Below are 26,938 nucleotides of genomic sequence, written 5' to 3'. Positions count from 1 at the left end.
TCACTTTACTGTGATTAAGTCTTTTAGACCAGGGAATGAAATTAGCATTATATCACCATATTACCAGAACCACAATACCACACCATATCTGGTCCATTCCATTCATGACCCAAGCTGCTTAACCCAACTGGGGTCACGGGGGATGCTGGAGCCTACACCAGCAGTCATTGGGTGGCAGGCAGGGAGACACCCTGGACAGGCTGCCAGTCCATCACAGGGCCCACACACACACACACATTCACACCTAGGGACAATTTAGTACGGCCGATTCACCTGACCTACATGTCTTTGGACTGTGGTAGGAAACCGGAGCACCCGGAGGAAACCCACGCAGACACGGGGCGAACATGCAAACTCCACACACAGGATGACCTGGGACGACCCCCAAGGCTGGAGAACCCTGGGGTTCGAACCCAGGACCTTCTTGCCGTGAGGCGACCGCGCTAACCACTGCGCCGCCGTGCTGCCCCCTTAGCTAGTCTCATATCACAATATCGATACTGCCCAGCTCTAGTGCTCCGTTAACCCCTGTCAAGTAAATGAATTGCCCTATGTTTAATGTTTTAAAAGTGCATAAATAAAATAATCAAAGACACAAAAATGATCTTAACCTGTTCTTGTGTTGCTAAATGCACTGTGCACTTTAACTCTTTGTCCAACTCGTCGGGTGGGTGTGTTTCTGTAAGGCTATTTCCGTGGGTCTGCTGGGGAGTGTGTGTCTCTGGCAGTGGTTCGGAGGCTGGTGCTGGTTGGAGGGCAGACACGCTGAAAACAGACCATTGGCTCTCAACATCCTCTTCGGGTGGCTCCGTATACATAAGTTCCTCTTTGTCAGGATAGAACATATCCATGGGTTCAAGTCGTTCACTGACAAGCTCCTCTAAGGGAGAACTCCTGTCAGCATCTGTATGAAACAAGTCCATGTCCGAAGGGTCGCTGAACCGGCTATAACTCATAGACCCTGTTTCACAGTTTGACCACGAGTCGTCCGGATTGGATCTGTTTAATTGTGCAATGGCGGCCTCCTCAACCGACAAGAGGGTTCCCGTTTTGACGTGGTGGCAGTCAAGCTGATCAGTTGCATCTCTCTCAGTGTCTCTCAGGTCAGAATCAACAGGGTGACCCTTCGTATCTATGGCTCGAAGTGGAGGAGGTGTATCCAACTTATTGATTTCTGTTGTGGTTCTGACATCATTATTTTGGTCATCTTGAAGACAGCCGTATGGTTGTGGAGTTGTGGTTATTTCCGCATTATTTGTGGCCTCAGACCCAGCTGAATCCGTTTCTGAGAGCCTGACTGTATCATGTTGGTTTACATCAACTGAATCCTGATATGCCACCTCTCTTGTTTGCTCTGTGGGTATTGGCTTGAACTTCTCTTCCAAGAGTCCTCCCAACAGGGCACTTTCTGTGGCTTTGTCTCCATCTTCTGCAATGGAGGTGCAGCTCTTTTCATTAAGAGTTTCATTGTTGACATCTGTGTCAATCTCCTGATTTCCAGAGGTACCTGTTCGGTCTAGGTCTTTATCCCCATCCTGGTTTTCTCTCTTTGGGCTAAATGCCCTATCCTTTGCCTCCTCTGTTTGGTCACTGGTCACGGAGACCCGTGAACAATTGTGGTTCGTGCTGTGGTCACGACTTGGTTTAGATGATCCATCCTGGTTGGTTAAAGACTGGTCAACTGCCTCATGTTGTTCTGAATGTGTGTTTGCTGCAAAATCATAACTCTTTGTGCCAGTATGTTTTTGAGGATCTGCGAGGCCATTAAGAACTCTTTTATTTGCTTCCTCTTGTCTCTCTGAATATTCTTTGGCCTCGCTGTGCTTTTCCTTTGAAATGCCTTTCTTTTCTACCTTCCCCTCAGAGAGAGACTCCTGCCCCTCACATGCAGTTTCCACTCCATTTCTCCCACTGACACTTCTACTCTTCACATTCAATTGTCCTTCATGGTCCTTTGACTCTCCATTCAGCTCCGCAGCTTCCCTTGCACATTCCGATTCCCTTTGACTGCTCATTTGGACATCATTCTTTTCCTCAAGTTCTTCAAAAAGGTCAGAGGTCAGGGGTATATGGTTGGAGTTGGACTGTGATTGGTTAGTTCCCTCAGACTCCAAGGAGTGATCATCCTCAGAGAAGTTCAAGTTTCTTTCATCAGATGGTCCCAAAGAAGACAGCTGCTCTGCACATACATGGTCCCTTTGAGGTTGACTTGTGTCCATTTGTTCAGAATCTCCGTCTGCTTTGTCCTCGACCTCTTTCTGATTGGAGGCATGCTCACACACCATATCCTGGTCAACGTCCTGGATGTAACTTTTTGCTTCCTCTGCCTTATTGTCCTCCTCCTCTTTGTCAGATTGTACTTGGATTCTCTCCTGGGTGCTCTCCATTGAACTCATTGAATAGATGCCTTCATCGATAAACATCTTGGGAATCGACTGCTCATCCAGGGGTATACCCACCGACAGGGGGCTTAGACCCTCATCAATTGCGGTGACCTCTTCGGGGGTGGTGAGGGGCCCGCTGACGTCCCAAGCTGTGCCGCTGTCACACAGTGAGCTATCGCTTCGGCTCCCACCAAATCTCTCTGGGGTCATCCTCACGTCGCCCTCCATCCAGGAGTCTGGAGAGCCAATCGCCGAGTCACTGATCACCGATTCACTATTCACCGACTCACTGTTCACTGATTCAGACACCGAGGAGCAAATGGGTGAGTGAACGTAAGACGACAAAGGGGAGTTAGGGGCTGGGGTGGTAAAGATTTGCCTCCGAGGGCCCTGGACATCTCCTCCCATACTAGTGGATACATCTTCCTCTGGTGGAGACTTTTCCAAAGAGTCTTCACTTGCCCATGAACGAGCCCCAGCTGTTGGGGAGGTGGGTGAGAATACCCCCCTGTCCACTGACAAAGATGAGATTAAGATCTTGGGTGGGGGCTTGACCCAATTCTTGTGGACCATGTGGGGCCTCTCCCGCAGATGGCCGTAGAGGACGCCATTCCTTATGTGGTCCGAGTCACTGTCGCAGGAGCTAAGACGACCCATGGAGATGCTCCTCTCAATCACTACACGGGGCTCCTCCGGCTGAAAGAGAGACAGAGGGAGAAAGAAAATAGAGAGGCACAGGGAGAGGGAGAGCAACGTATAGCGAGTAAGAAACAGCAACAAGACAAATAAATGGCTGGATTACATATATGTGGAGGAACTAGCTCACAAATCCCAGTATATAGCATGTGTGCCGAGCAGCGAATCTCACCTCCTCTGTGTCGGGAAAATGCTCCAGAAATTGGGCCACGTAGGTCATGATGGACTGCTCATCTGGTGGATTGATAGTCACATCTGGGGAAATGAAAAATGGACGATTAAAGCTGACACCCTGATGATGAGATGTAGTGATTTATCTTAGTACATTTGTGTCCATGACTGGAACTGTCCTCATGTTAGTTAAACGGGTACATGTTCTTTGTTTTGTCTTCTTGTCCCTGTTTTTGTCTTTTTCTCCTCAAGGTCTTTGGTCTTATTGGGAGGAACTGGTTACCATATACTACTATATCCTTCAGATTCAGATTGCAAACTGAGACGTGGTGATTTCAAACATTACGGTTCGGATGCAGTTGATCCTCACTGTCGTTGTATGGCGACAAACTAAAGTACATGTGATTGCCAGTAAATGTAATTATGTTTTAAAGGGGCATCAGGTAACCTTTTGGATTTTGGTGGCATTTCATGTGTCAAATGTTGCAAAAACAACCGAGAGGCTTCTTTTGTTTTTCTTATTAGCACAGCAACAACACTTGTGCATTAATTTACAAGTCATGACTCAAAAAACTATCACAGAAAAGGAAGAACTATATTCACAAATGAGGTAAATAAAAAACTGCTATGCTTACATGTGTGTCATAAATCAATCCCTGTATTTCCCAGGAGGTTTGTTGCCTGGTATTAGACAAAATGCTGGGAAGAACACAGCATCTATGTAGGACGACGATCTGAACGGTGGTTGTATCATTCTGCCATAACCATCACATAATGGTTAGCTGGCACCTTGATAGTGTGTGTGTGTGTATCTATATATATTCCCCATAGAAGGTGTTGAATAATCTAGTAATACTCTGACAGTCACCAAGTTTCCACATCTAACTGCTGAGCAAATTGAAAATTATTTTATTTAATAATTTTAAATTTCTTTTTAAGGTGAATCAGGTGGGTTTAGCAAAGACTCTTCCTGAGCAATGACACAAGAGAGCCATGTCGACTTTTTTGAGGAGAACAATGAAGAGGGATTAACTAGCGTTACTTCCGATCAGAAAAAAACCCCAGATCTCATTTCCATTACTTTTAACACATAATCTCTGTACTGACTCACTAACTTTTCCATTTTTAATAAGTGCAAAACAGTTTTTGCAGTATGAGCATTCCCCCCCCCCAAATTAGACCTTTCCATGTTTTTAATATTCACATCCTCAACCTTTTCTTACAAATAGCTTGACTGAAAGATAACGGCAGGTAGGTAGTGTGTTGTTACCCTCTGGCTCCAGCAGGCGTGGGATGCCCAGGCTGTAGTGGGCCGTCCTGAAAGCCTCCTCCACGTTCTCCCTGCTGCTCCTCAGTAGGGCCCTCCTCATGTCCACCAGGCTGGTGTCAATGGACTTAATGACCGCCAGGAAGGCCAAACCGCTGGTCCAGCTTTTCCCAAAATCATGCACCGCCACACCATATCTGGGACCAAACACACAGAACGGGTCAGGACACCGCCAGAAGGTGGACACCCGCTCGCCTCGGACGCGGCTCTTAAAACAACTTTTTCGGGTGCATGACACTAAAACGGGATAACTTCGTTCTCATCACGGGACCGGTAATATTTGCTAACCAGTCCTGGAAACCTGAAATCCGTGTTTCGTCCTGATCCACACCCTGCTTCAGGTGGAAGGTTGTGGAGTGTTCGACAGACATTACTGGTGAACACCAATAACGGTACCTCGTTATTGGTGTTCTACGATACGCTGTTGATACAGTCACTAATACGCGATGCGAATCTAGAGCAAATTTTGATCAGATATTCAAATGGCTGAGTCTCAATTCAAATTCCTTTGAACCCTTGATTTGATTCCCCGACGATCTGAACATATCCGCGCGGGAACAGGACGTGCTGATGAAATGTTGCCGTTGCACCGCTCATCACACACACCGTGCGGCAGGTTGAAACGACTTTAAAGGAAGCACTCGCATGTTCGGCGGTGGATGATCAACGTCCACCACGGCCGAGAGCTTCAGAGTAGCTCGGCCGTGGTGGAAGACCGCTCATGCCAAGCGGGTCAGTATCCCCACTTACTTGCGGGTTCGCTTCTGCACCCACTGCAGCAGTTTCTTGATGGCCTTTCCGTGATCACGTGCGGGCACGGAGGGGAGCCTTCTCTCCTCCGAGGGCGTGCTGGAGTGGGAGGTGTCCGAGTCGGAGCTGGTGGGGATGGACGACAAGCTGGAGCAGGAGGGGAACTGGCTCTTGATGTTCCCCGTGAGCTCTTTAATCTGGGAAAAGACAAAGAGGTGTGCATGCTTGAATTTGTGTGCGAGCGTGGGAAATCAGGTTGCCACAAATGTACAGACAGACATTTCCGGGAGGGCGGGGCGTGCGGGTGGCGTGGCGGTCTATTCCGTTGCCTACCAACACGGGGATCGCCGGTTCGTGCCCCGTGTTACCTCCGGCTTGGTCGGGCGTCCCTACAGACACAACTGGCCGTGTCTGCAGGTGGGAAGCCGGATGTGGGTATGTGTTCTGGTCGCTGCACTAGCGCCAACTCTGGTCGGTCGGGGGACCTGTTCAGGGTGAAACTCCTCACTGTCAGGTGAATAGAAGCGGCTGGCGACTCCACATGTATGGGAGGAGGCATGTGGTAGTCTGCAGCCCTCCCCGGATCGGCAGAGAGGGTGGAGCAGCGACCGGGACGGCTCGGAAGAGTGGGGTAACTGGCCAAGTTTGGGGGGGAAGACATTCAGGGAGAAAAAGACAGAACAAATAAGATAAACAGGAGATTCAAATCATAAGGAGGCGTGGTTTCAAACATATGGAAGGAAACGTTAAAAGAAAAGTAAGCCGCAAGACAACAGCTACTCAGGGGATGGGTGCTCCTGTGCTGTGCTGTGTAATATCTTCTAGCTGGAAATGTGGAATCGACCCAGAAAGGTACGGAAGAGAACAGTGGAGCAGATGCAGAGTGAAAAGACTGTGTGAACCGAGGAGATAATTGATTTCTCATGGCGACTGTCCGGGGCGACGAGAGTGTGGATTACATAAGGTCATTTGCGCTGTGAGAACGGCCCCTTTTTTAGCCCTTTGCGGATGGGGAGCCCAAATTAAGAGATGCCAATTAGGAGCTCTATTCTTTCAGCTGATCCGATTTTCAGATGAAGAAGAACGAGTCAAAGGGAGAGAGTTGAGACTGAGGCAAGGACGCGAAACCCTCCAAGAAAGAAAGAGAAATTCAACTCTTTAGAACCGCAATGAGAGGGCGTCCGGGTGGCGTGGCGGTCTATTCCGTTGCCTACCAACATGGGGGATCGCTAGTTCGAATCCCTGTGTTACCTCCGGCTTGGTCCAGCGTCCCTACAGACACAATTGGCCGTGTCTGCGGGTGGGAAGCCAGATGTGGGTGTGTCTTGGTCGATGCACTACCGCCTCCTTTGGTCGGCCGGGGCGCCTGTTCGGGGGGGAGGGGGAGCTGGGGGGAATAGCGTGATCCTCCCACGTGCTACATCCCTCTGGCAAAACTCCTCACCATCAGGTGAAAAGAAGCGGCTGGCGACTCCACATGTATGGGAGGAGACATGTGGTAGTCTGCAGCCCTCCCCGGATCGGCAGAGGGGGCGGATCAGTGACTGGGGACGGCTCGGAAGAGTGGGGTAATTGGCCGGGTACAATTGGGGAGAAAAAGGGGGGGGGAATCTACCCCCCCTCTCCAAAAAAAAAGAACTGCAATGAGAGAGGAGACGGAGGGAGCTGAAGTACTGGACGTTACCTGGAAGAAGAGGATGATGTTCCAGATGAGTCCCAGAATGATGGAGGAGTTGCCATCGGCAACGTCTGAAGCATCGATGCTGACCAGCTTAACCTGTTTATCCAGCAGCACACACACCCTTGTGAATTCAACAAATCAACAACTGACGATTCTACAGGCAGACAGACAGACAGACAGACAGATAGATTCATATGTCCTATTAAATATAAAGGAGCAGCGTAATGGAGTCATGTTAGCGCTACACTCCAGTTATTCCTCTCTGGAGAAAGAATAGAAAAGATAGGAAGAATTTTCCTGGAATCGTGTCGGTCCCAACAGGTCCTACAGAATCCCAGCATTGCCACATTCAGTGTTGTTTCTGACACCTTACCATGCATATCATATGCATTAGAATATAATACTAATTCTGTTGCACATTCATTCCCCCATATTCAGCCGTACCCTCCTAGTTTGGAGCTGATGTTATGGCAGTGGCAACAAAAAAAAGCAACGGCATACGAGGCAAATATTGGTAGCATATGAAAAACAAGAACATATGGAAATAAGCGAGTCCACCCACAGAAAGGGTGACCTTATCAGAGGGATCATAGAGCAGGATGGGGTATGACGTCACTGAAGTCCCAGAGTTCGCTGGGGGTGTGTAAAAGGGCTTTCCAGGGAAAAGAGCTGGGTTTGAGGTGGCCGTCTGAAGCCGGGGTTGATTTCAAGATTTGAAATCCACGAACGCCACGGGGTTTCAGTGAGGAAGAGGCTTTACTTACATTTCTCTCCTCGAGGAAAGACAGCACCTTGGCGATGTTGTTCAGTCGGAAGATTCGGTGGGAGGACTTTTTGAAACCGTGAAGCTGGAAGACCATCCAAAACAAGAGGTTATATATATATGTATATATACTTTTTTTTTTGGTCTACAAAAATGTTAATATTTGAATTTTTTTTATAATATTTTAATTAATTATATTTCAATAAATAAATAAATAAATAAAATATTTTAATCAATAATATTTTATGTTTTATGTAGTAGTAGTAGTACTACAAAAACTTACTACTACTACCACTACTACTAATAGATAATAATAATAATCACTACTACCACTGCTACTACTACTAATAATAATAGATAATAATAATAATAACTACTACCACTGCTACTACTACTACTAATAATAGATAATAATAATAATAATCACTACTACTACTACTACTAATAATAATAATAATAATCACTACTACCACTGCTACTACTACTAATAATAGATAATAATAATAATAATAACTACTACCACTGCTACTACTACTAATATATAATAGATAATAATAATAATAATCACTACTACTACTACTACTACTAATAATAATGATCACTACTACCACTGCTACTACTACTACTAATAATAGATAATAATAATAATAATAACTACTACCACTGCTACTACTACTAATAATAATAGATAATAATAATAATAATAATCACTACTACTATTACTAATAATAATAATCACTACTACCACTGCTACTACTACTACTACTAATAATAGATAACAATAATAATAATAATCACTACTACTACTACTACTAATAATAATAATAATAATCACTACTACTACTACTAATAATAATAATAATCACTACTACTACTAATATAATAATAATCACTACTACCACTGCTACTACTACTAATAATAATAGATAATAATAATAATAATAATAATAATCACTACTACTACTACTACCACTACTACTACTACTAATATTAATAATAATCACTACTACCACTGCTACTACTACTAATAATAGATAATAATAATAATAATGATAATAATAATCACTACTACTACTACTAATAATAATAATAATAATAATAATCACTACTACTAATAATAATAATAAAATAACACTCATAGAGAAATAGATTTATTTCCCCTCATGTAATGCTGAGTATAACGCTTAAGGTTCAGGTTATATTTCTTAAATGCTACACGATCTGCAACTAAAACCACTGAGTAAGTGTCTGTGAGAAGGGAGTCTACCAGCTTGCAGCCAGACAGCTCCTCCAGCAGGGCCATGAGGATCCGTCCATCCTGGATATCTTGGAAAAGGTCGTGAACCTCCATCGGGGGGTCGCACTGGGGGCAGGCAGATGATTGCGGGGCAGAAAAAAGAGGAAGAGGGATACTAAGAGATCACTTCGCAGGAGGCAGCTAGATCAAAAGTGTGAATGCATGGACTGTTGATTATTTTTAAAGCTACATCCTGTTTAGTTAGTTGCAGACAAACATCCTTTTTTGGTACTTTCCATCAGAGGTGGAATCAAGTCACGGTTTTCCAAGTCACGAGTAAGTCTCATGTCTTGCCACTCAGGTCCCAAGTCAAGTCCCACGCCTGAAACTATGAGTTTCAAGTCACTAAAGGCTCTTCATCAACATTTTCTTCTTTTTTGGGGGGGATTTTTACCCCTTTTCCTCCCCAATTTTACTTGGCCAATTACCCCACTCTTACAAGCTGTCCCCGTCGCTGCTCCACCCCCTCTGCTGATCCGGGGGCGGGGGCAGGGGGGGGCTGCAGACTACCACATGCCTCCTGCGATACATGTGGAGTCGCCAGCCGCTTCTTTTCACCTGACAGTGAGGAGTTTCACCAGGGGGACGTAGCACGTGGGAGGATCACGCTACCCCCCCCAGTTCCCCTTCCCCCCCTGAACAGGCGCCCCAACCGACCAGAGGAGGCGCTAGTTCAGTGACCAGGACACATACCCACATCCGGCTTCCCACCCACAGACGGCCAATTGTGTCTGTAGGGACGTCCCGACCAAGCCAGAGGTAAGATGGGGATTCGAACCAGCGATCCCCATGTTGGTAGGTAACGGACTAGACCACTATGCCACCCAGATGCCCCGCTCTTCATCAAACTTAATGCCATTTACAAATTTGAACAATAATGTCATAGTTAATATACAACATTATCACAGGTTAATCTGGACTGAGTGGAAGTGGACTTGCAGTCATGGACGGGAAGAGTAGAGACTTCCCCAGTTGCTCGTTTCAATCTTCCAGTTATCGGCTAGACTGGATCCTTGGTTTACAAATATGTCGCTCAGAGGCGGAACCAAAAGGCAGCGTGGAAGAACTGGGCAGTGAAGGGCCAAAGCTGCTCAGCGGTGGGGACGGTGGGTGGGTGCAGTGCGACACCTGACGGCGGCGCCCTCGCACCCACCCCTGAGAAACGCATCACGCTCCAACTTACTTCACGCGCCAACAAGCTCATGTGGACAATGCAAACTGTGCTGGTGGGGGGGGGGGGAACAAAGTGTCTGGAACTTCCCGAGACGGCGGGAGACAAATGTATGATTGTAAATTAGTGGGTCAGAGATTTGATGCTCTGCCAAACAGCGAGCACGAGAAGAGAGGCTCATTGTCTGGGGACAAAACAAAAGGTTTCATCACCAACCGGACTCCAGGGATCGCCTCTCGCTGGTGACCGGGAGAAGACCGAGGAGTCCGGAGGACGAACCCAAGACGTGGGATGAAACACTGCACCGCCGAGGCGAACGAGGCTTTATCGGAAGGACTCGGAAGCCACATTTACAGGCACCACATTGGATGAATGAAGACCCCCAAACAAACCCTGCACGTGCAACGGTGAATCTGGTGACCTGATCCAGGGGTTTGTTTACTTTACAGGCCCTGAGCATTTAACGAGAATTAGTTCGTTGAGGCGTGCAGGACCCCGAGGTCCAGGAAGTCCTTTTACAGGCTAAGAACGACTACCTGTATAGCAGACAACACACGTGTGTCGTGTAAATGGGCCCACTGCTAAATACATGTCGCGTGCTGGGTCAATATATTTGCGTTTCTGCAATATTTATATACGAGCCAGCGGTGTCAGCAGAATTTGGTTCTCCTGCCGTCGACGGATAGAGGAGGCAAACACAAGCCGAGCTTTTACACCGCAGCAGCAGCTTGGAGGGGTGTACCTATAAAGCTGATGGTCTTGGTCGTGGTTTTATCGTTTGAGTTATCGCCAATGTTTAGTATATTCTAATAATGGTGACTGATCTACGCTTAAATGGTTAGCTTACCCCCCCGCCCTTTTTCCCTCCCCACTTTTACTTGGCCATTTACCGCACTCTTCCCAGCTGCCAAGGGCTGCAGACCCCCACATGCCTCCTCCCATACATGTGGAGTCGCCAGCCGCTTCTTTTCACCTGACAGTGAGGAGTTTCACCAGGGGGGCATAGCACATGGGAGGATCACGCTATTCCCCCCCAGTCACCCCCCCGGAACAGGTGCCCCGACCGACCAGAGGAGGCGCTAGTGCAGCGACCAGGACACATACCCACATCTGGCTTCCCTCCCGCAGACATGGCCAATTGTGTCTGTAGGGACGCCCGACCAAGCCGGAGGTAACACGGGGACTCAAACCGGCGATCCCCGTGTTGATAGGCAACGGAATAGACCGCCACACCACCTGGATGCCACATGGTTAGCTTACTTTTAGGAGGGAGGAGTTATTACAGTAATTGTATTGTATATTTTAACATGCATGTATGTGTATTTTTGAATATCTGAGTACATTATTTAAGGAACAGCAGTTGTTGCTTTCTAACAGCTAATGGGGAGCCTGATAAACAATAAATAATGAACAATAAATGCCCACAGCAAAGACCAGTGGGAGAAAGTTGCCCTTTACTGGACTTGAAAGGAGGCCTCTGGGCATATGGCCCAGAGGAGGTCACTGTACAACCTTCAATTCCAGTCATGTGAGATGCAGACCAGTTTGGTATCCACAAAAAATCAGTCAAGAAGTTCACATCCACGGCTCTACAAGTGAACAAATGTGCAGGCAGAATATGTAATACATCTGAAGGACCTACTTGGTTGAAGCATTTACATGGCTGATATTCCCCCAGTGAGTGAACTGCAAGTGAATTTTAGTGAGAATGGGAAGGTCAGTTTCGATGTATGTGGGTACAGTATGCCTCTTCCTTCTGATTAAGACCTCCATTTCCGATTAGTGCTGGATAAGGGGGCCCCATGGAAACAAAGCAGGAGTGAGCGAGCGTCCCTGTCTGGGTTTGTGTTAGCATGAGTGAGCGCACATGTGAAACAGGGGGCGGGATGGGGGCATCGAAAGGTGACGTCTTCATGGCTTTCAAAGTATCATATGGAATAAAAATAAACAGAGATCCACATGTGTGTGTGTGTGTGTGGGCGAGAAAGACAGAGAGAGAAACATATACCAGAGGCCTGAGGGTTTGAGGGTTCTGCCCAGTATCTTAGCTGTTCTTAGGACCGCACTCTTCTGGACAGAGACCTCAGATGCTGTTCCTGGAATCTGCTGGAGCCACTCTCCTAGTTTGGGGGTCACAGCCCCTAGTGCCCCTATTACCACTGGGACTACTGTGGATTTCACCTTCCACATCCGGTCAAGTTCTTCCCTCAGCCCTTGGTATTTCTCCAGCTTCTCATGCTCTTTCTTCCTGATGTTGCTGTCGCTCAGGTTGCTACAGCGATCACTACTGCTGTCTTCTGCTCCTGGTTGACCACCACAATGTCTGGTTGGTTAGCCAGCACCTGCTTGTCAGTCTGGAGCTTGAAGTCCCACAGGATCTTAGCTCTGCCATTCTCAACCACATTTGGTGGTGTCTCCCATTTGGACATGGGGACTTCCAGTCTGTATTCAGTACAGATATTCCTGTACACTACCCCAGCCACTTGGTTATGTCTTTCAGTGTACGCTTTCCCAGCTAGCATCTTACACCCTGCTACTAAGTGCTGGACTGTCTCAGGGGCGTCTTTGCACAGCCTGCATCTTGAGTCTTGTCTGGAGTGGTAGACCCCTGCCTCAATCGATCTGGTGCTAAGTGCCTGTTCTTGTGCTGCTATGAGCAGCGCTTCTGTGCTGTTTTTCAGTCCAACCTTTTCTAGCCACTGGTAGAATTTCTTGATATGAGCCATGTCTTCTATCTGTCGATGGTACATCCCATGGAGGGGCTTGGTCTTCCATTATACCTCCTCTTCTCCTTCCTCCCCACTCTCTGTCTTCTGCTGCCTGAGGTACTCACTCATCAGTTCATCCTGAGGGGGGGGGGCTCTTTCTGATGTACTTGTGGCTGTTCCTTGATTCATCCTGGATAGTGGCTCTGAAACTCACTAACCCTTGGTCCCCATCATACACTCTCAGGCTGCTGGACATCAGGTGGAACCCTCCGTGCACTGTGAGGAGTTCCCTCATCTTTATATCTGTGGCCCTTATCTCCTCCTTTTGGCCATCTTATTATTCCAGCTGGGTATCTGATGACTAGGGCATATGTGTTGATGGCTTGAATCTTAGCCATTAAGGTGGCTCCTCAGGATCTGCCTCATTCTCTGGAGGTATTTGGCTATAGCTGACCTCCTTGCTGCCTCCTCATGGTTTCCATTTGCCTGTGGAATACCCAGGTAACTGTAACTGCCCTGTATGTCTGTTATCCTGCCATCTGGCAATTCAATCCCTTCAGTCCTCACCACCTTTCCTCTTTTTGCCACCATTCAACTGCACTTGTCCAGTCTGAATGACATCCTGATGTTGTCACTGTAGCGCTAAGTGAGGTGGATCAGTGAGTCAATATCTCACTCATTCCTGGCATACAGCTTGATGTCATCCATGTTTAGGAGGCGGCTGATGGTAACTCCACTTCTGAACCTGTGTCCATATCCACTCTTTGTGAGGATCTGACTGAGGGGGTTCAGATCTATGGAGAACAGCAGTGGGGATAGTGCATCACCTTGGTATATGCCACATTTGATGGTTACCTGTGTGATTGTCTTTGAGTTGGCCTCGAGTGTTGTTTTCCACTGCTGCTCTTGATGAAGGCTATTAGTGTCCTGTTGGTTTTGTGTAGTACCAAGCACTCCAGTAACCATGTGTGGGGCATTGAATCATAGGCTTTCTTTTAGTCAATCCACACTGTCCTCAGGTTGGTCTGTCTGGTCTTAGAGTCTTGGGTGACCGCTCTATCAGCCAGTAGCTGATGCTTTGACCCTATGGTGTTGTTCCCAGTTCCTTTCTGAGTTTCACTCATGTATTGACTCATGTGCCCATTCAGCTTAGCTGCTATGATGCCTGACAAGATCTTCCCTGTTGTGGAGAGGCAGGTTACTGGCCAGTAGTTTGAAGATGTTGTACCCTTGTGGGGATCCTTCATGATCAGTATTGTCCTCAAGTATATATCGGTATATATCGGTATCAACAATACTGATTGGTTTTATGTATGTATATATATATATATATATATTGTAATGTGCATGGATAAGAAGACATGCTGGCCACTGGCTGGCGGGTCTGACCCTTTAGTCGAGCTGTTAGCGCTGTCTCTTGCGGTGCGGGCGATACGGGTTCGCTTCCCGGCCGCGGCAGTTCCTGTGGTTGCATTGTCTCCCGAATTCGCTACTATATATATACCATTGACAGTTTCCGAAAGAAATACTAAAGAGTGACCACTGAAGTGAGGAGGAAGGAAAAAAAAGTAAACAAAAATTAAAAAAAAAATACCCACCAGCTCTCCTTTTTACAAAGTCCTTCAACAAAGACGCGTGCCACAACAAACAGATTGTCCTGAATTTCAACAAAAGCCCTGGATGGGGTGGAAAGAAAGGAGGAAGATGAGGAAGAAGAGAAAAAGGAGAAGCCACCTCCTCTGGGCCAGTCATTTTGCATACACCACACTACCCAGGCCTGTGTCCAGAGGAGATGGAGCAGTCTGAGCTGGCTAGGAAAGATAGCATCTCCACTTTCCCCCTCACATCCCCGTTTTACAGCCCTGATGAAACTTTAATGAAGCACACAAGCGACTGCACACAACCTCATCTATAATTCAGCAATGAAGATGGAGATGGCGCCGCGGTTTTTAAGGTACTGCATGTCTAACACTCCAAGTTGCCGGACTGTTAAGACACACTTGGGTGCTTTGCAGTAGCTTAACAACTGGTCTGCGGTCTGCAAGAAGGAGCTGCTTGGGTCCTGGGTGGAAGATGTGGTGCAGACTGCACTGTTGCACTGAGGTGACAAATTTGAACCCAGTGGAGCAAGTTCATAATAAAATGATGCTGAAGGCATTTAAATTTCCATTTTCTGAAATAGTGTTGTATAGGTGTGTGTGCTTGTGTGTGTCTTTCAGTGAATGCTACAAGGAGCAGCGAGCAAACCTTTCCCAAATGCAGATTGATCCATCGGGTGAAGGTCCTCTTTTGAACGAGTTCTCTTTCACCTGCCGGGGAGGGAGGGAGAGAGAGAGAGAGAGAGAGAGAGAGAGAGAGAGAGAGAGAGAGAGAGAGAGAGAGAGAGAGAGAGAACGTCAGTCCTGGGGATGCTGTATATGAGGTGGGAATCCAGAGGGGAGAGGAAACACAACATGTGAGTCATCAGAGAGATTGAGTCTGCAGCAGCAGCAGCAGCATCCATCCATCGTCATCCGAGCATGAATCACCTCCTGCCAGAGGCCCGGACATGTCAACAAACCATAGCAACACTGTGGGATAGAGCAGGCACACAAGACAGCTGCACACACACACACACACACATATTAATACAGCCCAAGAATCCTTCTCCTTCCCTAACCCAAACACGCCCTCATGCACACACATTATCTGAGATCGCTCATGCTCAAAATGAACCGCTCGTTTGCTTCGCGGCATTCTGCCATCTTGTTCTGCAGATGCAGGACTGGACACGCTGTACTGTCCTCGGTCCACACCGTCTCGGTAAGATCAAACCGCAGCAGACAGACGTTTAGGGAGGTAACGACAGGGACGGCCAGCAGGAAGTGCCTCTAAACCAGGGGCGGGCAATTGTACCCAGAACGGGCCGGTGTGGGTGCAGGTTTCTGTTCCAGCCAAGCAGCTACACACCTGGTCCCACAAATCCACCGGCAGAGTCTTTACCGAGGGACTCGATCAGGAGACACAGGTGTGTAGCTGCTGGGTTGGAACAAAGACCTGCACCCACACCGGCCCTTTCTGGACGACCACCCCTGCAACGTCACGTTTCATTTCCTTTTATGTCCCGTGTGTCCTACCGGGGAAGCGGTCCGTGTTCATCCAGGGCACGGTGGGCCTCCGGACGAGTGTCTGGAGAACTGTAGAGTAGCCTTCATCGTTCGTTCTCCCGGAACCACCTCCGCTACAGAAACAGCACACACAATGAGGGAACTGCAAAAAAACACCATCGGCACAAAGCCGGTTGGTGCCGGATGGCCGTGGTTTTCACACCCTTTTAAAAAAAAAATGTATTTCTAGTTTCTCCCCTTATCCCACCCGATTAGCCCGATGGCACACGGCCAGAACTCTTGTGGAATAACTCCCCTGGCTCACGTTTCCACAGGAAGGAGATAGCTGTAACACCAGCTTCCTTCAAACTCGTGTCGGCTGCTCTCGCTACTTTACACGCTGAAGCCTCCTCGCATGGATTGCGTCACCTTCAGGCCGCGGAGGAGGCGTAGGGAGAATGCTTTCAGTTGCTTGGCTGCAGGAGCCCGGATGGGCCAGAGGGGTCGCTGGAGAACGACGAGTCCTCAAACCCTACACCGATCTACACCCGCTATCCCCCGGGTAAGGGTGGCCTAATGAAGGCCTGACCCCGTGGACGCTCTGGCCGGGACCGGTTACGGCGAGTCTGGGGTACGAACCTCCCAGCCACGTGACGAGCGGACTGCAAGAACGGCGGGTTATTCCGCTCGTTCATCACAGCGGCCCTTATCACGCCATTTTAATTCAGGAAAACGACACATAGTGCTGGCCTTGTACCCAGATCAGCAACACCATGGCACACGATGGAGGCTGCTACAACACACATACATGGGTTGGCATCATCAAACCCCAAGTGGGAAGGTTATTGTATTGTCCCAACACATGGAAACTTTTCCAAGATAGCCGTCCGGGCAGCGTAGCGGTCTGTTCCGTTGCCTACCAACACGGGGATCGCCGGTTCGAATCCCCGTGTTACCTCCGGCTTGGTCGGGCGTCCGTACAGACACAATTGGCCGTGTCTGCGGGTGGGAAACCGGATGTGGGTATGTGTCTGGGGGGAGTAGCGTGATCCTCTCCCACGCTACATCCCCCTGGTGAAACTCCTCACTGTCAGGGGAAAAGAAGCGGCTGGTGACTCCACGTGTATTGGAGTCTGCAGCCCTCCCCGGATCGGCAGATGGGGCGAGGCAGCGACCGAGGGCGGCTCGGAAAGTGTGGCGTAATTGGCGGGATACAACTGGGGAGAAAAAAGGGCAAAAAAAATAAACTAAAATAAATAAATAAATAAATGTCCAAAGCTATATTTGAGGTTTGGCATGAACAAGAAGCATTGGCACTATTTGTGCCGCAGCATCTGGCAGTGTTTGGTCATCAGCTAATGGGAATTCAACACAATAGCTGCTGCCGGTTCTCTGCCCCCCCCCCTTTGCTGCTACACAATATGGAGCTTCCCGGCAAGGTCAGGTGGAAACACATCCAATAACGGTGACGCCAAGAGAGGGGGACAGACAGCTGTTCGTTCCTCTGAAAACCTGAAGAGACCAGCGATAACGGTGGTGGTCCGGGTGACGGCAGACCCGCCGTCCCCGGCAGACCCGCCGTCCCCGGCTTCCACGTCCAGGGTTCAAAGTTCAAGGGGCCCCTGTCTAAATCCAGCTCCCCGGGGGCAGAGCCAATGTTTGCCTCTTGACCGGAGGACAAGCGACATCTGGACCTGACACATGTCGGGAGAGGCTGAGGCGATTCCCTTGGGAACGAAACCCCCTTTCAGCCGGAGGAAAGACTGGTTGAGTTGCTGTGGTACGTCCTTGGGAGGGAATGCCCGGACGGAGAGAATTCCAATCCCAGCGGACGGCGGATGTGGGTGGGTATCAAAGGGGAAAGAAGGCTTTTTCTTTAACATCATCTCCGTACATATGCTGTAGGGACAACACGCCACTAGCGGCCATAATACGCACAAGTCTTCCGTCGGTCTCGGAAACACCACCGAAGTGGTGCAGAACAATCTGTGGATGTGGAAAAGCACAACACAGCCTTTACTTCCTGGTTTGCTGCTACCTCTCAGTGAGCTACACTGAAATCAGGATATATTGCATAACATAACGAGAACACCCTGTCCAGGGTGTCTCTCCGCCTGCCGCCCAATGACTGCTGGGATAGACTCCAGCATCCCCGCGACCCTGAGAGCAGGATAAGCGGTTCGGATAATGGATGGATGATGGGTGGATAATGGATGGATAATGGACGGATGATGGACGGATGATGGATGGATAATGGACAGAGGATGGGAATAGAGCTGTTATAATGAATACCACTGTATGCCAACAACATATAGGTAGACAGACAGGCAGACAGACAGACAGGCAGACAGACAGACAGACAGACGGATGGATGGACGGACGGACGAACAGACAGACAGGCAGACAGACAGACCGATGGACAGGCAGACAGACAGGCAGACAGACAGGCAGACAGACAGACAGATGGATGGATGGACAGACAGGCGGACAGAGAGACAGAGAGAGAGACTGAGACAGACAGACAGGCAGGCAGATAGAGACAGACAGACAGACGGATGTACAGAGAGACAGACAGACAGACAGACGGACAAACAGGCAGACGGACAGAGAGATGGATGGCCAGATAGACAGACAGAGAGACAGAGAGGGAGACTGAGACAGACAGACAGGCAGGCAGATAGACAGAGACAGACAGACAGACGGATGTACAGAGAGACAGACAGACAGACAAACAGGCAGATGGACAGAGAGATGGACGGACAGATAGACAGACAGATGGATAAACAGACAGACAGAGAGAGAGACAGATGGATGGACAGACAGACAGAGAGACAGATGGACAGACAGATGGATGGATAATGTTGAAAATCATAATTGTGTCCCTATAAAGATATATACAGAATAGCCACAGAGATGATGGAGTAAACAGGACAGACAAGAAGAGAGACAGGTAGGCGGATGACAAAACACAGAATGGACCAGACACAGCGGGACAGCAGAAGATGTGTGAGACTTAAGACAAACAGCACATTCAAAATCTTTTTAAACCAACCACGTCCACACATTTGGGCTGTTTATGGAATCAGGAAGTGGGAGACATTCCAACTGTTTTTAGTGCAAAATAAACAATTGTCTCCAGGTGTGAGTGTGTGTGTGTGTGTGTGTGTGTGTGTGTGTGTGTGTGTGTGTGTGTGTGTGTCGCCCTGTGATGGTCTGGCAGCCTGTCCAGGGTGTGTCCCCTTCTGCCGCCCAATGACTGCTGGGATAGACTCCAGCGTCCCCCCCCCCCCCCGCGACCCTGAGCGCCGGATAAGCTGTTTGGATAATGGATGGACGGATGGATGGAAAAAAAGAAAGAGTAAGGGGCCGTTGACTGAGCCAGGCTGGTCTCCGAGTCCCGAGGACAGAACTGGTAAGCGACAGCGAGAGACGTAAAACGCCACCGAAGGGATAAATGACCACAGCTTACAATGCGGTACATTCATAAGGACGTGTCGAGGTAGGTGAGCGGGCCCGGACGCTGTGACCCGATCTGTCCTGAAGGCATCGCGGCAGTCCTCAGACACGCCGTCAGGCCCGCTTACGGTGCCATAAACCTGGATCTGGGCCGGGGCGCTTCCCTAACAGGAACCAGAGCACCGCTTTGGACTATACACTTGGAAAAATCACATCAACAGTCGTCAGTAGAGGACATGACATTAAACAGGCGTAACAGGCGTCTTCTTAAAGCTGCGGCGTGTTTGAGTTTACGAGTCTGGCCGGGTGTGTTGTCTCAGCCCGGCCAATACGACAATGACTCACACCCTCGGACGGGCGACGTCTTTCTTGCACAGAAAGGGAGCAACTGTGCAAAAAAAACCCCAAAAAAACATGCATGCACAAATTAACACGGACACTTTAAGGTGGTACCAGACTATGATGTTACATTTCCACCTTAACCTACAGTGGCCCTGGCGATCCTCCCGGAGAGGTCTGCAGAAATGAGGACGGACCGACTCCGAACCCGTTTCTCTCGAGGTCTGCCAGTCCCTTGTATCCTGCTACAAGAGTCTCCCTCTTGAGATGTGCAGAAGCTCCTCCCCTCCAGCTCATCTGCATGTGGAGACGAGGACGGGCGTAGGCTGCATCAAGGTGGAGGAGGGACCGCCGGTAAGCATGTAGACTATTTAATCCTCTGCGTACGTAAAGCCTGTTATACGGTCTGGAGACGGTGGCACTGATGACGAGACAGGAGGTGGAGCTGGAGGTGGAGCTGGAGGTGACGATGATAAGGTTTTCATTGGGAGTGATGAAGAAGGACAGGATTAGGAACGAGTATATTAGAGGGACAGCTCAGGTTGGACGGTGTGGAGACAAAGCAAGAGAGACAAGGTTGAGATGGTTTGGACATGTGTGGAGGAGAGATGCTGGGTATACTGGGAGAAGGATGCTGAATATGGAGCTAACAGGGAAGAGGAGAAGAGGAAGGCCAAAGAGGAGGTTTATGGATGTGGTGAGGGAGGACATGCAGGTGGCTGGTGGGACAGAGGAAGATGCAGAGGACAGGAAGAGATGGAAACACACCTGAGTACCGTGACACCAGCTATCACGATACTGTATCGATACTCAAAAGCGCTGCATCGATTCTTGAGACTACACACACAGAGAGAGACGTGGCAGTGTCACGACTTCGTTGTGTAGTTTCCATCTCCGACCACAAGGTGGCAGGTGCAGTATTATAACACAGGGCTGCGCAGAACCGCAACAGCAGGCGTTGTCAGCGCCCCGCTAGCTACGGCTCTGGTTTACTCTCAATTGATGCATACTTGGTTTCTCAGGACATTTTCTAAAATTTTGAACAAAAATTGCAAATTATCACAGTGTTTACAGTATCATAACATACCACTATATATATATATACTAGGAGAACCCCGCTACAATGTAGCGGTTTGGTTCTCCACCCGTCTAAATCTCCCTCCTCTTCATCCTGCCAGCTAACCGCCTTCCCCCTGCCCCTAAACCCCCCCCCACTCCAACTCCCTCCCCCCAAATGCTCAAAATCATCTGAAATGCTGAGAAAAGTGGTTTTTAGCCATTTTTAGAAAATGCATATTTTGCATAATTATGCATAATTATTATAATTATTTTAATTTTCTGCTATTTTTCTGGTCCTCTCTGGAACAATACCTACCACCTCCAAAACAAATGAGGATCATAGGTGCATTTTTGCAAAAATGCATTTATTTTGCATAATGCCAAAACATTTCTAAGTCCCAAAAAAAAAATTTTATAGGTGAAAAAAAAATCAAAGATGCTCAGAATCATCTGAAATGCAGAGAAAAGTGGTTTTTAGCCATTTTTAGAAAAATGCATATTTTGCACATTTATGCATAATAAATTATGCATAATTTTAATTTTCTGCTATTTTTTATAGGTGCCCCCGATCATCCCCAATAACCTCCAAAAAGAATCAAGGCCCCAAGTGCTTTAGTTTGGCCGTTTATAGACTCTCACACAGACACACCACACACACATTGTGAAAATACAGGAGTATATATATATATATATATATATATATATATATACATATGTGTGTGTGTATATATATATATATATATATATATATATATATATATATACAGATATATATTATGGATGCTCAATAATCCAGGTAAGGAAAGCACATCAAGTTGAGTCACAGACGAAGTGATTCCGCCTTCTGTGATGTCACAACATACTGAATTGTGACACGAGTATCGGGATGCAGATGGTGCCGCCGAGTTCTTGCCAGCACATCCGGGCCCTGACAGACACGTGGCCTCGCCGGCCCGCCGCTCGCTGCTGAGGACCACACGCCGACCGAGGGTACCGGCCCCATCTATCACGGACCGTAAATGACGGGAGGCATTGATTTCCCCCCCCCCCCCCGCTGCAAGTGTGGGAGTGTTGTGTTACACAAAAACAATGCACTCCTGGGGCGTGTACGCTGTGCCGTGGAGGACGGGAGATGGTTTTTGTGTTTGGTTTGGTTTAGAAACCTTACTCACCTGCACCGGCCATAGCGGGGAAGGAGGTCAGGGTCTCGCATAGCGGACCTTGAAGACTGCCTTGTGACTTCTTGAAGCCACGCCTTGGTACAACACAACGCTTTCTTATCTGCAAGGTGACGTGTGGGGGAGGGGGAGGGGGGCATCTCTGTAGGTAGTGCTGCCGGGCAACACGGACTTTATCACCACGACAACCAAAGGGAATTTTACATGAACTCAACGCATAATCATGATGCCGTCTCACACGGCAAAACACCGTGTTCTGAGAACCCGACCGAGGGTCATCCCCCCGCTGGACTGTTTGGTAAGGTGAAGTATGACATCACACCGAAAGTAGGTTTTAAACGATGCTGCCTTCATTATGCGAGAAACTTTGTCATAGATTCCCATTACCCTGAATTTAGACGATGAGAGTGTGCATCACAGCGTGACAATATCCAAACTGCATCTCAACACACGTCCTAAACGATTTAACGGTCCCTTTGGATCAGTACCCGGTCCCACAGCACGGCATGCTGTTATTAACGTGATCAGAGCGTAATCGATGTCGACTGTGTTGATCTGCATCTGGTCCACATTCAGCCACGCTGAAGCAAAGACGCCTACTTATGAGAGGATTACGGGAGGTAAAGGGACCGACATAAAACAGCATCTAGTTTGTCTCTTCTTCTTTCAGCTGCTCCCGTTAGGGGGCGCCACAGCAGATCATCCGTGTCCATCTCTTCCTGTCCTCTGCATCTTCCTCTGTCACACCAGCCACCTGCATGTCCTCCCTCACCACATCCATAAACCTCCTCTTTGGCCTTCCTCTTCTCCTCTTCCCTGGCAGCTCCATATTCAGCATCCTTCTCCCAATATACCCAGCATCTCTCCTCCACACATGTCCAAACCATCTCTATCTTGTCTCTCTTGCTTTGTCTCCACACCGTCCAACCTGAGCTGTCCCTCTAATGTACTCCTTCCTAATCCTGTCCTTCTTCATCACTCCCAGTGAAAATCTTATCATCTTCATCTCTGCCACCTCCAGCTCCACCTCCTGTCTTTTCATCAGTGCCACTGTCTCCAAACCATACAACATAGCTGGTCTCACCACCATCTTGTAAACCTTCCCTTTAACTCTTGCTGGTACCCTTCTGTCACACATCACTCCTGACACTCTTCTCCACCCACTCCACCCTGCCTGCACTCTCTTCTTCACCTCTCTTCTGCACTCCCCATTACTTTGGACAGTTGACACCAAGTATTTAAACTCATCAACCTTCATCACCTCTACTTGCATCCTCACCATTCCACTGTCCTCCCTCTCATTCACACATATGTATTCCGTCTTGCTCCTACTGACTTTCACTCCTCTTCTCTCCAGTGCATACCTCCATCTCTGCAGGCTCTCCTCCACCTGCACCCTACTCTCACTACAGATCACAATGTCATCTGCAAACATCATCGTCCATGGAGACTCCTGCCTGATCTCATCCATCAACCTGTCCATCACCATGGCAAACAAGAAAGGGCTCAGAGCCGATCCTTGACGTAGTCCCACCTCCACCTTGAACCCATCTGTCATTCCTACCACACACCTCACCACTGTCACACTGCCCTCATACATATCCTGCACCACTCCTACATACTTCTCTGCAACTCCCGACTTCCTCATACAATACCACACCTCCTCTCTGGGCACCCTGTCGTATGCTTTCTCTGAATCCACAAAGACACGATGTAAAAGTGCACACAGCTTGTGTTGTTCCCATATTCTTACTAGCATAAAAGCTTTACTGCTGTAATGACGACAAAATGCAACTTCTTATGTGTAGAAGACCCTTCCACACACCAGACCAACTTTGTCCAATGTTTATTTTTTATTGCAACTTGGGAGAAAATGTGATATAAATTTGAACATTACTGATATTCAATGCATAGAAGCCACACAACTGAAACCGCTCAGTCTGATGCTCATCGCACAATCATACTGTCAGGGAAACCTGGATGCATGTGTTGCTCCAGCTCTGGCTAAAGTCAGATATTTAACACAGTTACAAAGCTAAAGCCATGCATGGACGTGTTCGGTTTGTTTTACTTGACGGTTGGCAACAGGAGCGATCTCTTTCAGGTCTTAGCGGGGATCTGGCTCCTCAGCAGTGCTGTTCTGATCTGGGGCGGGGATCTGGCTCCTCAGCAGTGCTGTTCTGATCTGGAGCGGGGATCTGGCTCCTCGGCAGTGCTGTTCTGATCTGGAGCGGGGATCTGGCTCCTCAGCAGTGCTGTTCTGATCTGGAGCGGGGATCTGGCTCCTCAGCAGTGCTGATCTGGAGCGGGGATCTGGTTCCTCAGCAGTGCTGTTCTGATCTGGCAAACCATGTTGATTTTTAATTTAACGTTTGGAGGATGAGGTAAGGGGGGTAAGAATAGGGGGGGTCAAAATATTGGGGGTGATCACATGGGTGGATTACCCAGCGGGTTACCAGGCCTGGGCCTGGGCCCAGGGACCCAAAGGGCTCAGGGGGCCCCTAAGCCAGAGCCTCTGCATGAAGCCGCTGTTATTAACTTTGCATGTCTTGTCACATAGTCAAAGGGCTCAGTCACTCATGTCCCTCACAGAGCCTCAAGAGGCCCGCTGAAAACCTGCAGGAAGCGGCTGAAAATCTGCAGCAAGTGGCTGAAAACCTGCAGCAAGTGGCTGAAAACCTGCAGGAAGCTGCCGAAAACCTGCAGGAAGCTGCCGAAAACTTGCAGCAAGCTGCCGAAAACCTGCAGCAAGCTGCCGAAAACCTGCAGGAAGCGGCCGAAAACCTGCAGGAAGCGGCTGAAAACCTGCAGAAAGCTGCCGAAAACCTGCAGCAAGCGGCTGAAAACCTGCAGGAAGCGGTTGAAAACCTGCAGCAAGCGGTTGAAAACCTGCAGCAAGCGGTTGAAAACCTGCAGCAAGCGTCTGAAAACCTGCAGCAAGCGTCTGAAAACCTAGAGGAAGCTGCCGAAAACCTGCAGCAAGCGGCTGAAAACCTGCAGCAAGCAGCTGAAAACCTGCAGGAAGCGGCCGAAAACCAAGCTGCCGAAAACCTGCAGGAAGCTGTTGAAAACCTGCAGGAAGCGGCTGAAAAACTTGCAGCAAGCTGCCGAAAAACCTGCAGCAAGCGGCTGAAAACCTGCAGGAAGCGGCCGAAAAATTGCAGCAAGCAGCCGAAAACCTGCAGCAAGCAGCCGAAAACCTGCAGGAAGCGGCCGAAAACCTGCAGGAAGCGGCCGAAAACCTGCAGGAAGCGGCCGAAAACCTGCAGGAAGCTGCTGAAAACCTGCAGGAAGCTCCCGAAAACCTGCAGGAAGCGGCTGAAAACCTGCAGGAAGCGGCCGAAAACCTGCAGGAAGCGGCCGAAAACCTGCAGGAAGCTGCTGAAAACCTGCAGGAAGCTCCCGAAAACCTGCAGGAAGCGGCTGAAAACCTGCAGGAAGCTGCTGAAAACCTGCAGGAAGCAGCTGAAAACCTGCAGGAAGCTGCCGAAAACCTGCAGGAAGCAGCCGAAAACCTGCAGGAAGCTACTGAAAACCTGCAGGAAGCTGTTGAAAACCTGCAGGAAGCTGCCGAAAACCTGCAGGAAGCTGCCGAAAACCTGCAGGAAGCTGCCGAACACCTGCAGGAAGCTGCCGAAAACCTGCAGGAAGCAGCTGAAAACCTGCAGCAAGCTGCCGAAAACCTGCAGGAAGCGGCTGAAAACCTGCAGCAAGCGGCTGAAAACCTGCAGCAAGCGGCTGAAAACCTGCAGGAAGCGGCTGAAAACCTGCAGGAAGCTGTTGAAAACCTGCAGCAAGCGGCTAAAAACCTGCAGGAAGCGGCCGAAAACCTGCAGGAAGCAGCTGAAAACCTGCAGCAAGCTGCCGAAAACCTGCAGCAAGCGGCTAAAAACCTGCAGGAAGCGGCTGAAAACCTGCAGCAAGCGGCTGAAAACCTGCAGCAAGCGGCTGAAAACCTGCAGGAAGCTGTTGAAAACCTGCAGCAAGCGGCTAAAAACCTGCAGGAAGCGGCTGAAAACCTGCAGCAAGCGGCTGAAAACCTGCAGCAAGCGGCTGAAAACCTGCAGCAAGCGGCTAAAAACCTGCAGGAAGCTGTTGAAAACCTGCAGCAAGCTGCCAAAAACCTGCAGTAAGTGGCTGAAAACCTGCAGGAAGTGGCTGAAAACCTGCAGGAAGTGGCTGAAAACCTGCAGGAAGCTGCTGAAAACCTGCAGTAAGCAGCTGAAAACCTGCAGTAAGCGGCCGAAAACCTGCAGGAAGCGGCTGAAAACCTGCAGCAAGCTGCTGAAAACCTGCAGCAAGTTGCCGAAAACCTGCAGCAAGCAGCTGAAAACCTGCAGGAAGCGGCTGAAAACCTGCAGCAAGCAGCTGAAAACCTGCAGCAAGCTGCTGAAAACCTGCAGGAAGCTGCAGGGGAATGTGTGTCTTACTTCATATGCTGTCGGTGTTAACTATGTGTATGTGCGCTGTAAATCCTGTTGCGGTACAGCTGAATTTAGTTTCTGTGCTGTTGGCTGCAAGTCAGTGTACCTGCCATGCGGGGGGGGGGGGGGGCGTTGTCTCATAATCTGGCTATGGGGGCTCAAGCTCCTCAGCAGCCACAGCACTGGTGCCTATGTGTTTGAGAGAGAGAGAGAGAGAGAGAGAGAGAGAGAGAGAGAGAGAGAGAGAGAGAGAGAGAGAGAGAGAGAGAGAGAGAGAGAGAGAGTGTGTGTGTGTGTGAGACAACAACAGAGGCCGACAGCGAGGGGGAACCACAAGGCTGCGGTGGTGTGCAGGTTTAGGTAGATAACAGATGCGTGGACAGGGTGGTAACGCCTGGAGTCCTGCTCCATGTGGACCCGCGGGTCTTTGATGAAGGGGGTCAATTTC

The 26,938-nt window shown here is 48.9% G+C and overlaps 1 protein-coding gene across 1 annotated transcript in view; it reads right to left on the bottom strand.

The window, feature by feature from the left end:
* The window catches only part of clmna (calmin a), a 36,181-nt gene extending 14,080 nt beyond the window's left edge, over window positions 1-22,101 (bottom strand). The window contains exons 1-10 of the mRNA XM_056296314.1: window positions 22,061-22,101; window positions 16,065-16,168; window positions 15,196-15,257; window positions 9,040-9,135; window positions 7,774-7,857; window positions 7,013-7,105; window positions 5,329-5,525; window positions 4,522-4,715; window positions 3,253-3,335; window positions 612-3,080 (exon numbers count right to left, since the gene is read on the bottom strand). Coding sequence (XP_056152289.1) covers window positions 612-3,080; window positions 3,253-3,335; window positions 4,522-4,715; window positions 5,329-5,525; window positions 7,013-7,105; window positions 7,774-7,857; window positions 9,040-9,135; window positions 15,196-15,257; window positions 16,065-16,168; window positions 22,061-22,101 — 3,423 coding nt within the window. The remainder of the gene's footprint in view (window positions 1-611; window positions 3,081-3,252; window positions 3,336-4,521; window positions 4,716-5,328; window positions 5,526-7,012; window positions 7,106-7,773; window positions 7,858-9,039; window positions 9,136-15,195; window positions 15,258-16,064; window positions 16,169-22,060) is intronic.
* Window positions 22,102-26,938: the final 4,837 nt, after the last annotated feature.

The sequence above is a fragment of the Lampris incognitus genome, chromosome 16 (assembly GCF_029633865.1).
Source record: "Lampris incognitus isolate fLamInc1 chromosome 16, fLamInc1.hap2, whole genome shotgun sequence".
In the NCBI taxonomy this organism is placed as follows: domain Eukaryota; kingdom Metazoa; phylum Chordata; class Actinopteri; order Lampriformes; family Lampridae; genus Lampris; species Lampris incognitus.
Note: the sequence above shows the minus strand (reverse complement) of the source record. Positions and strands in the feature narration are given on the sequence as shown.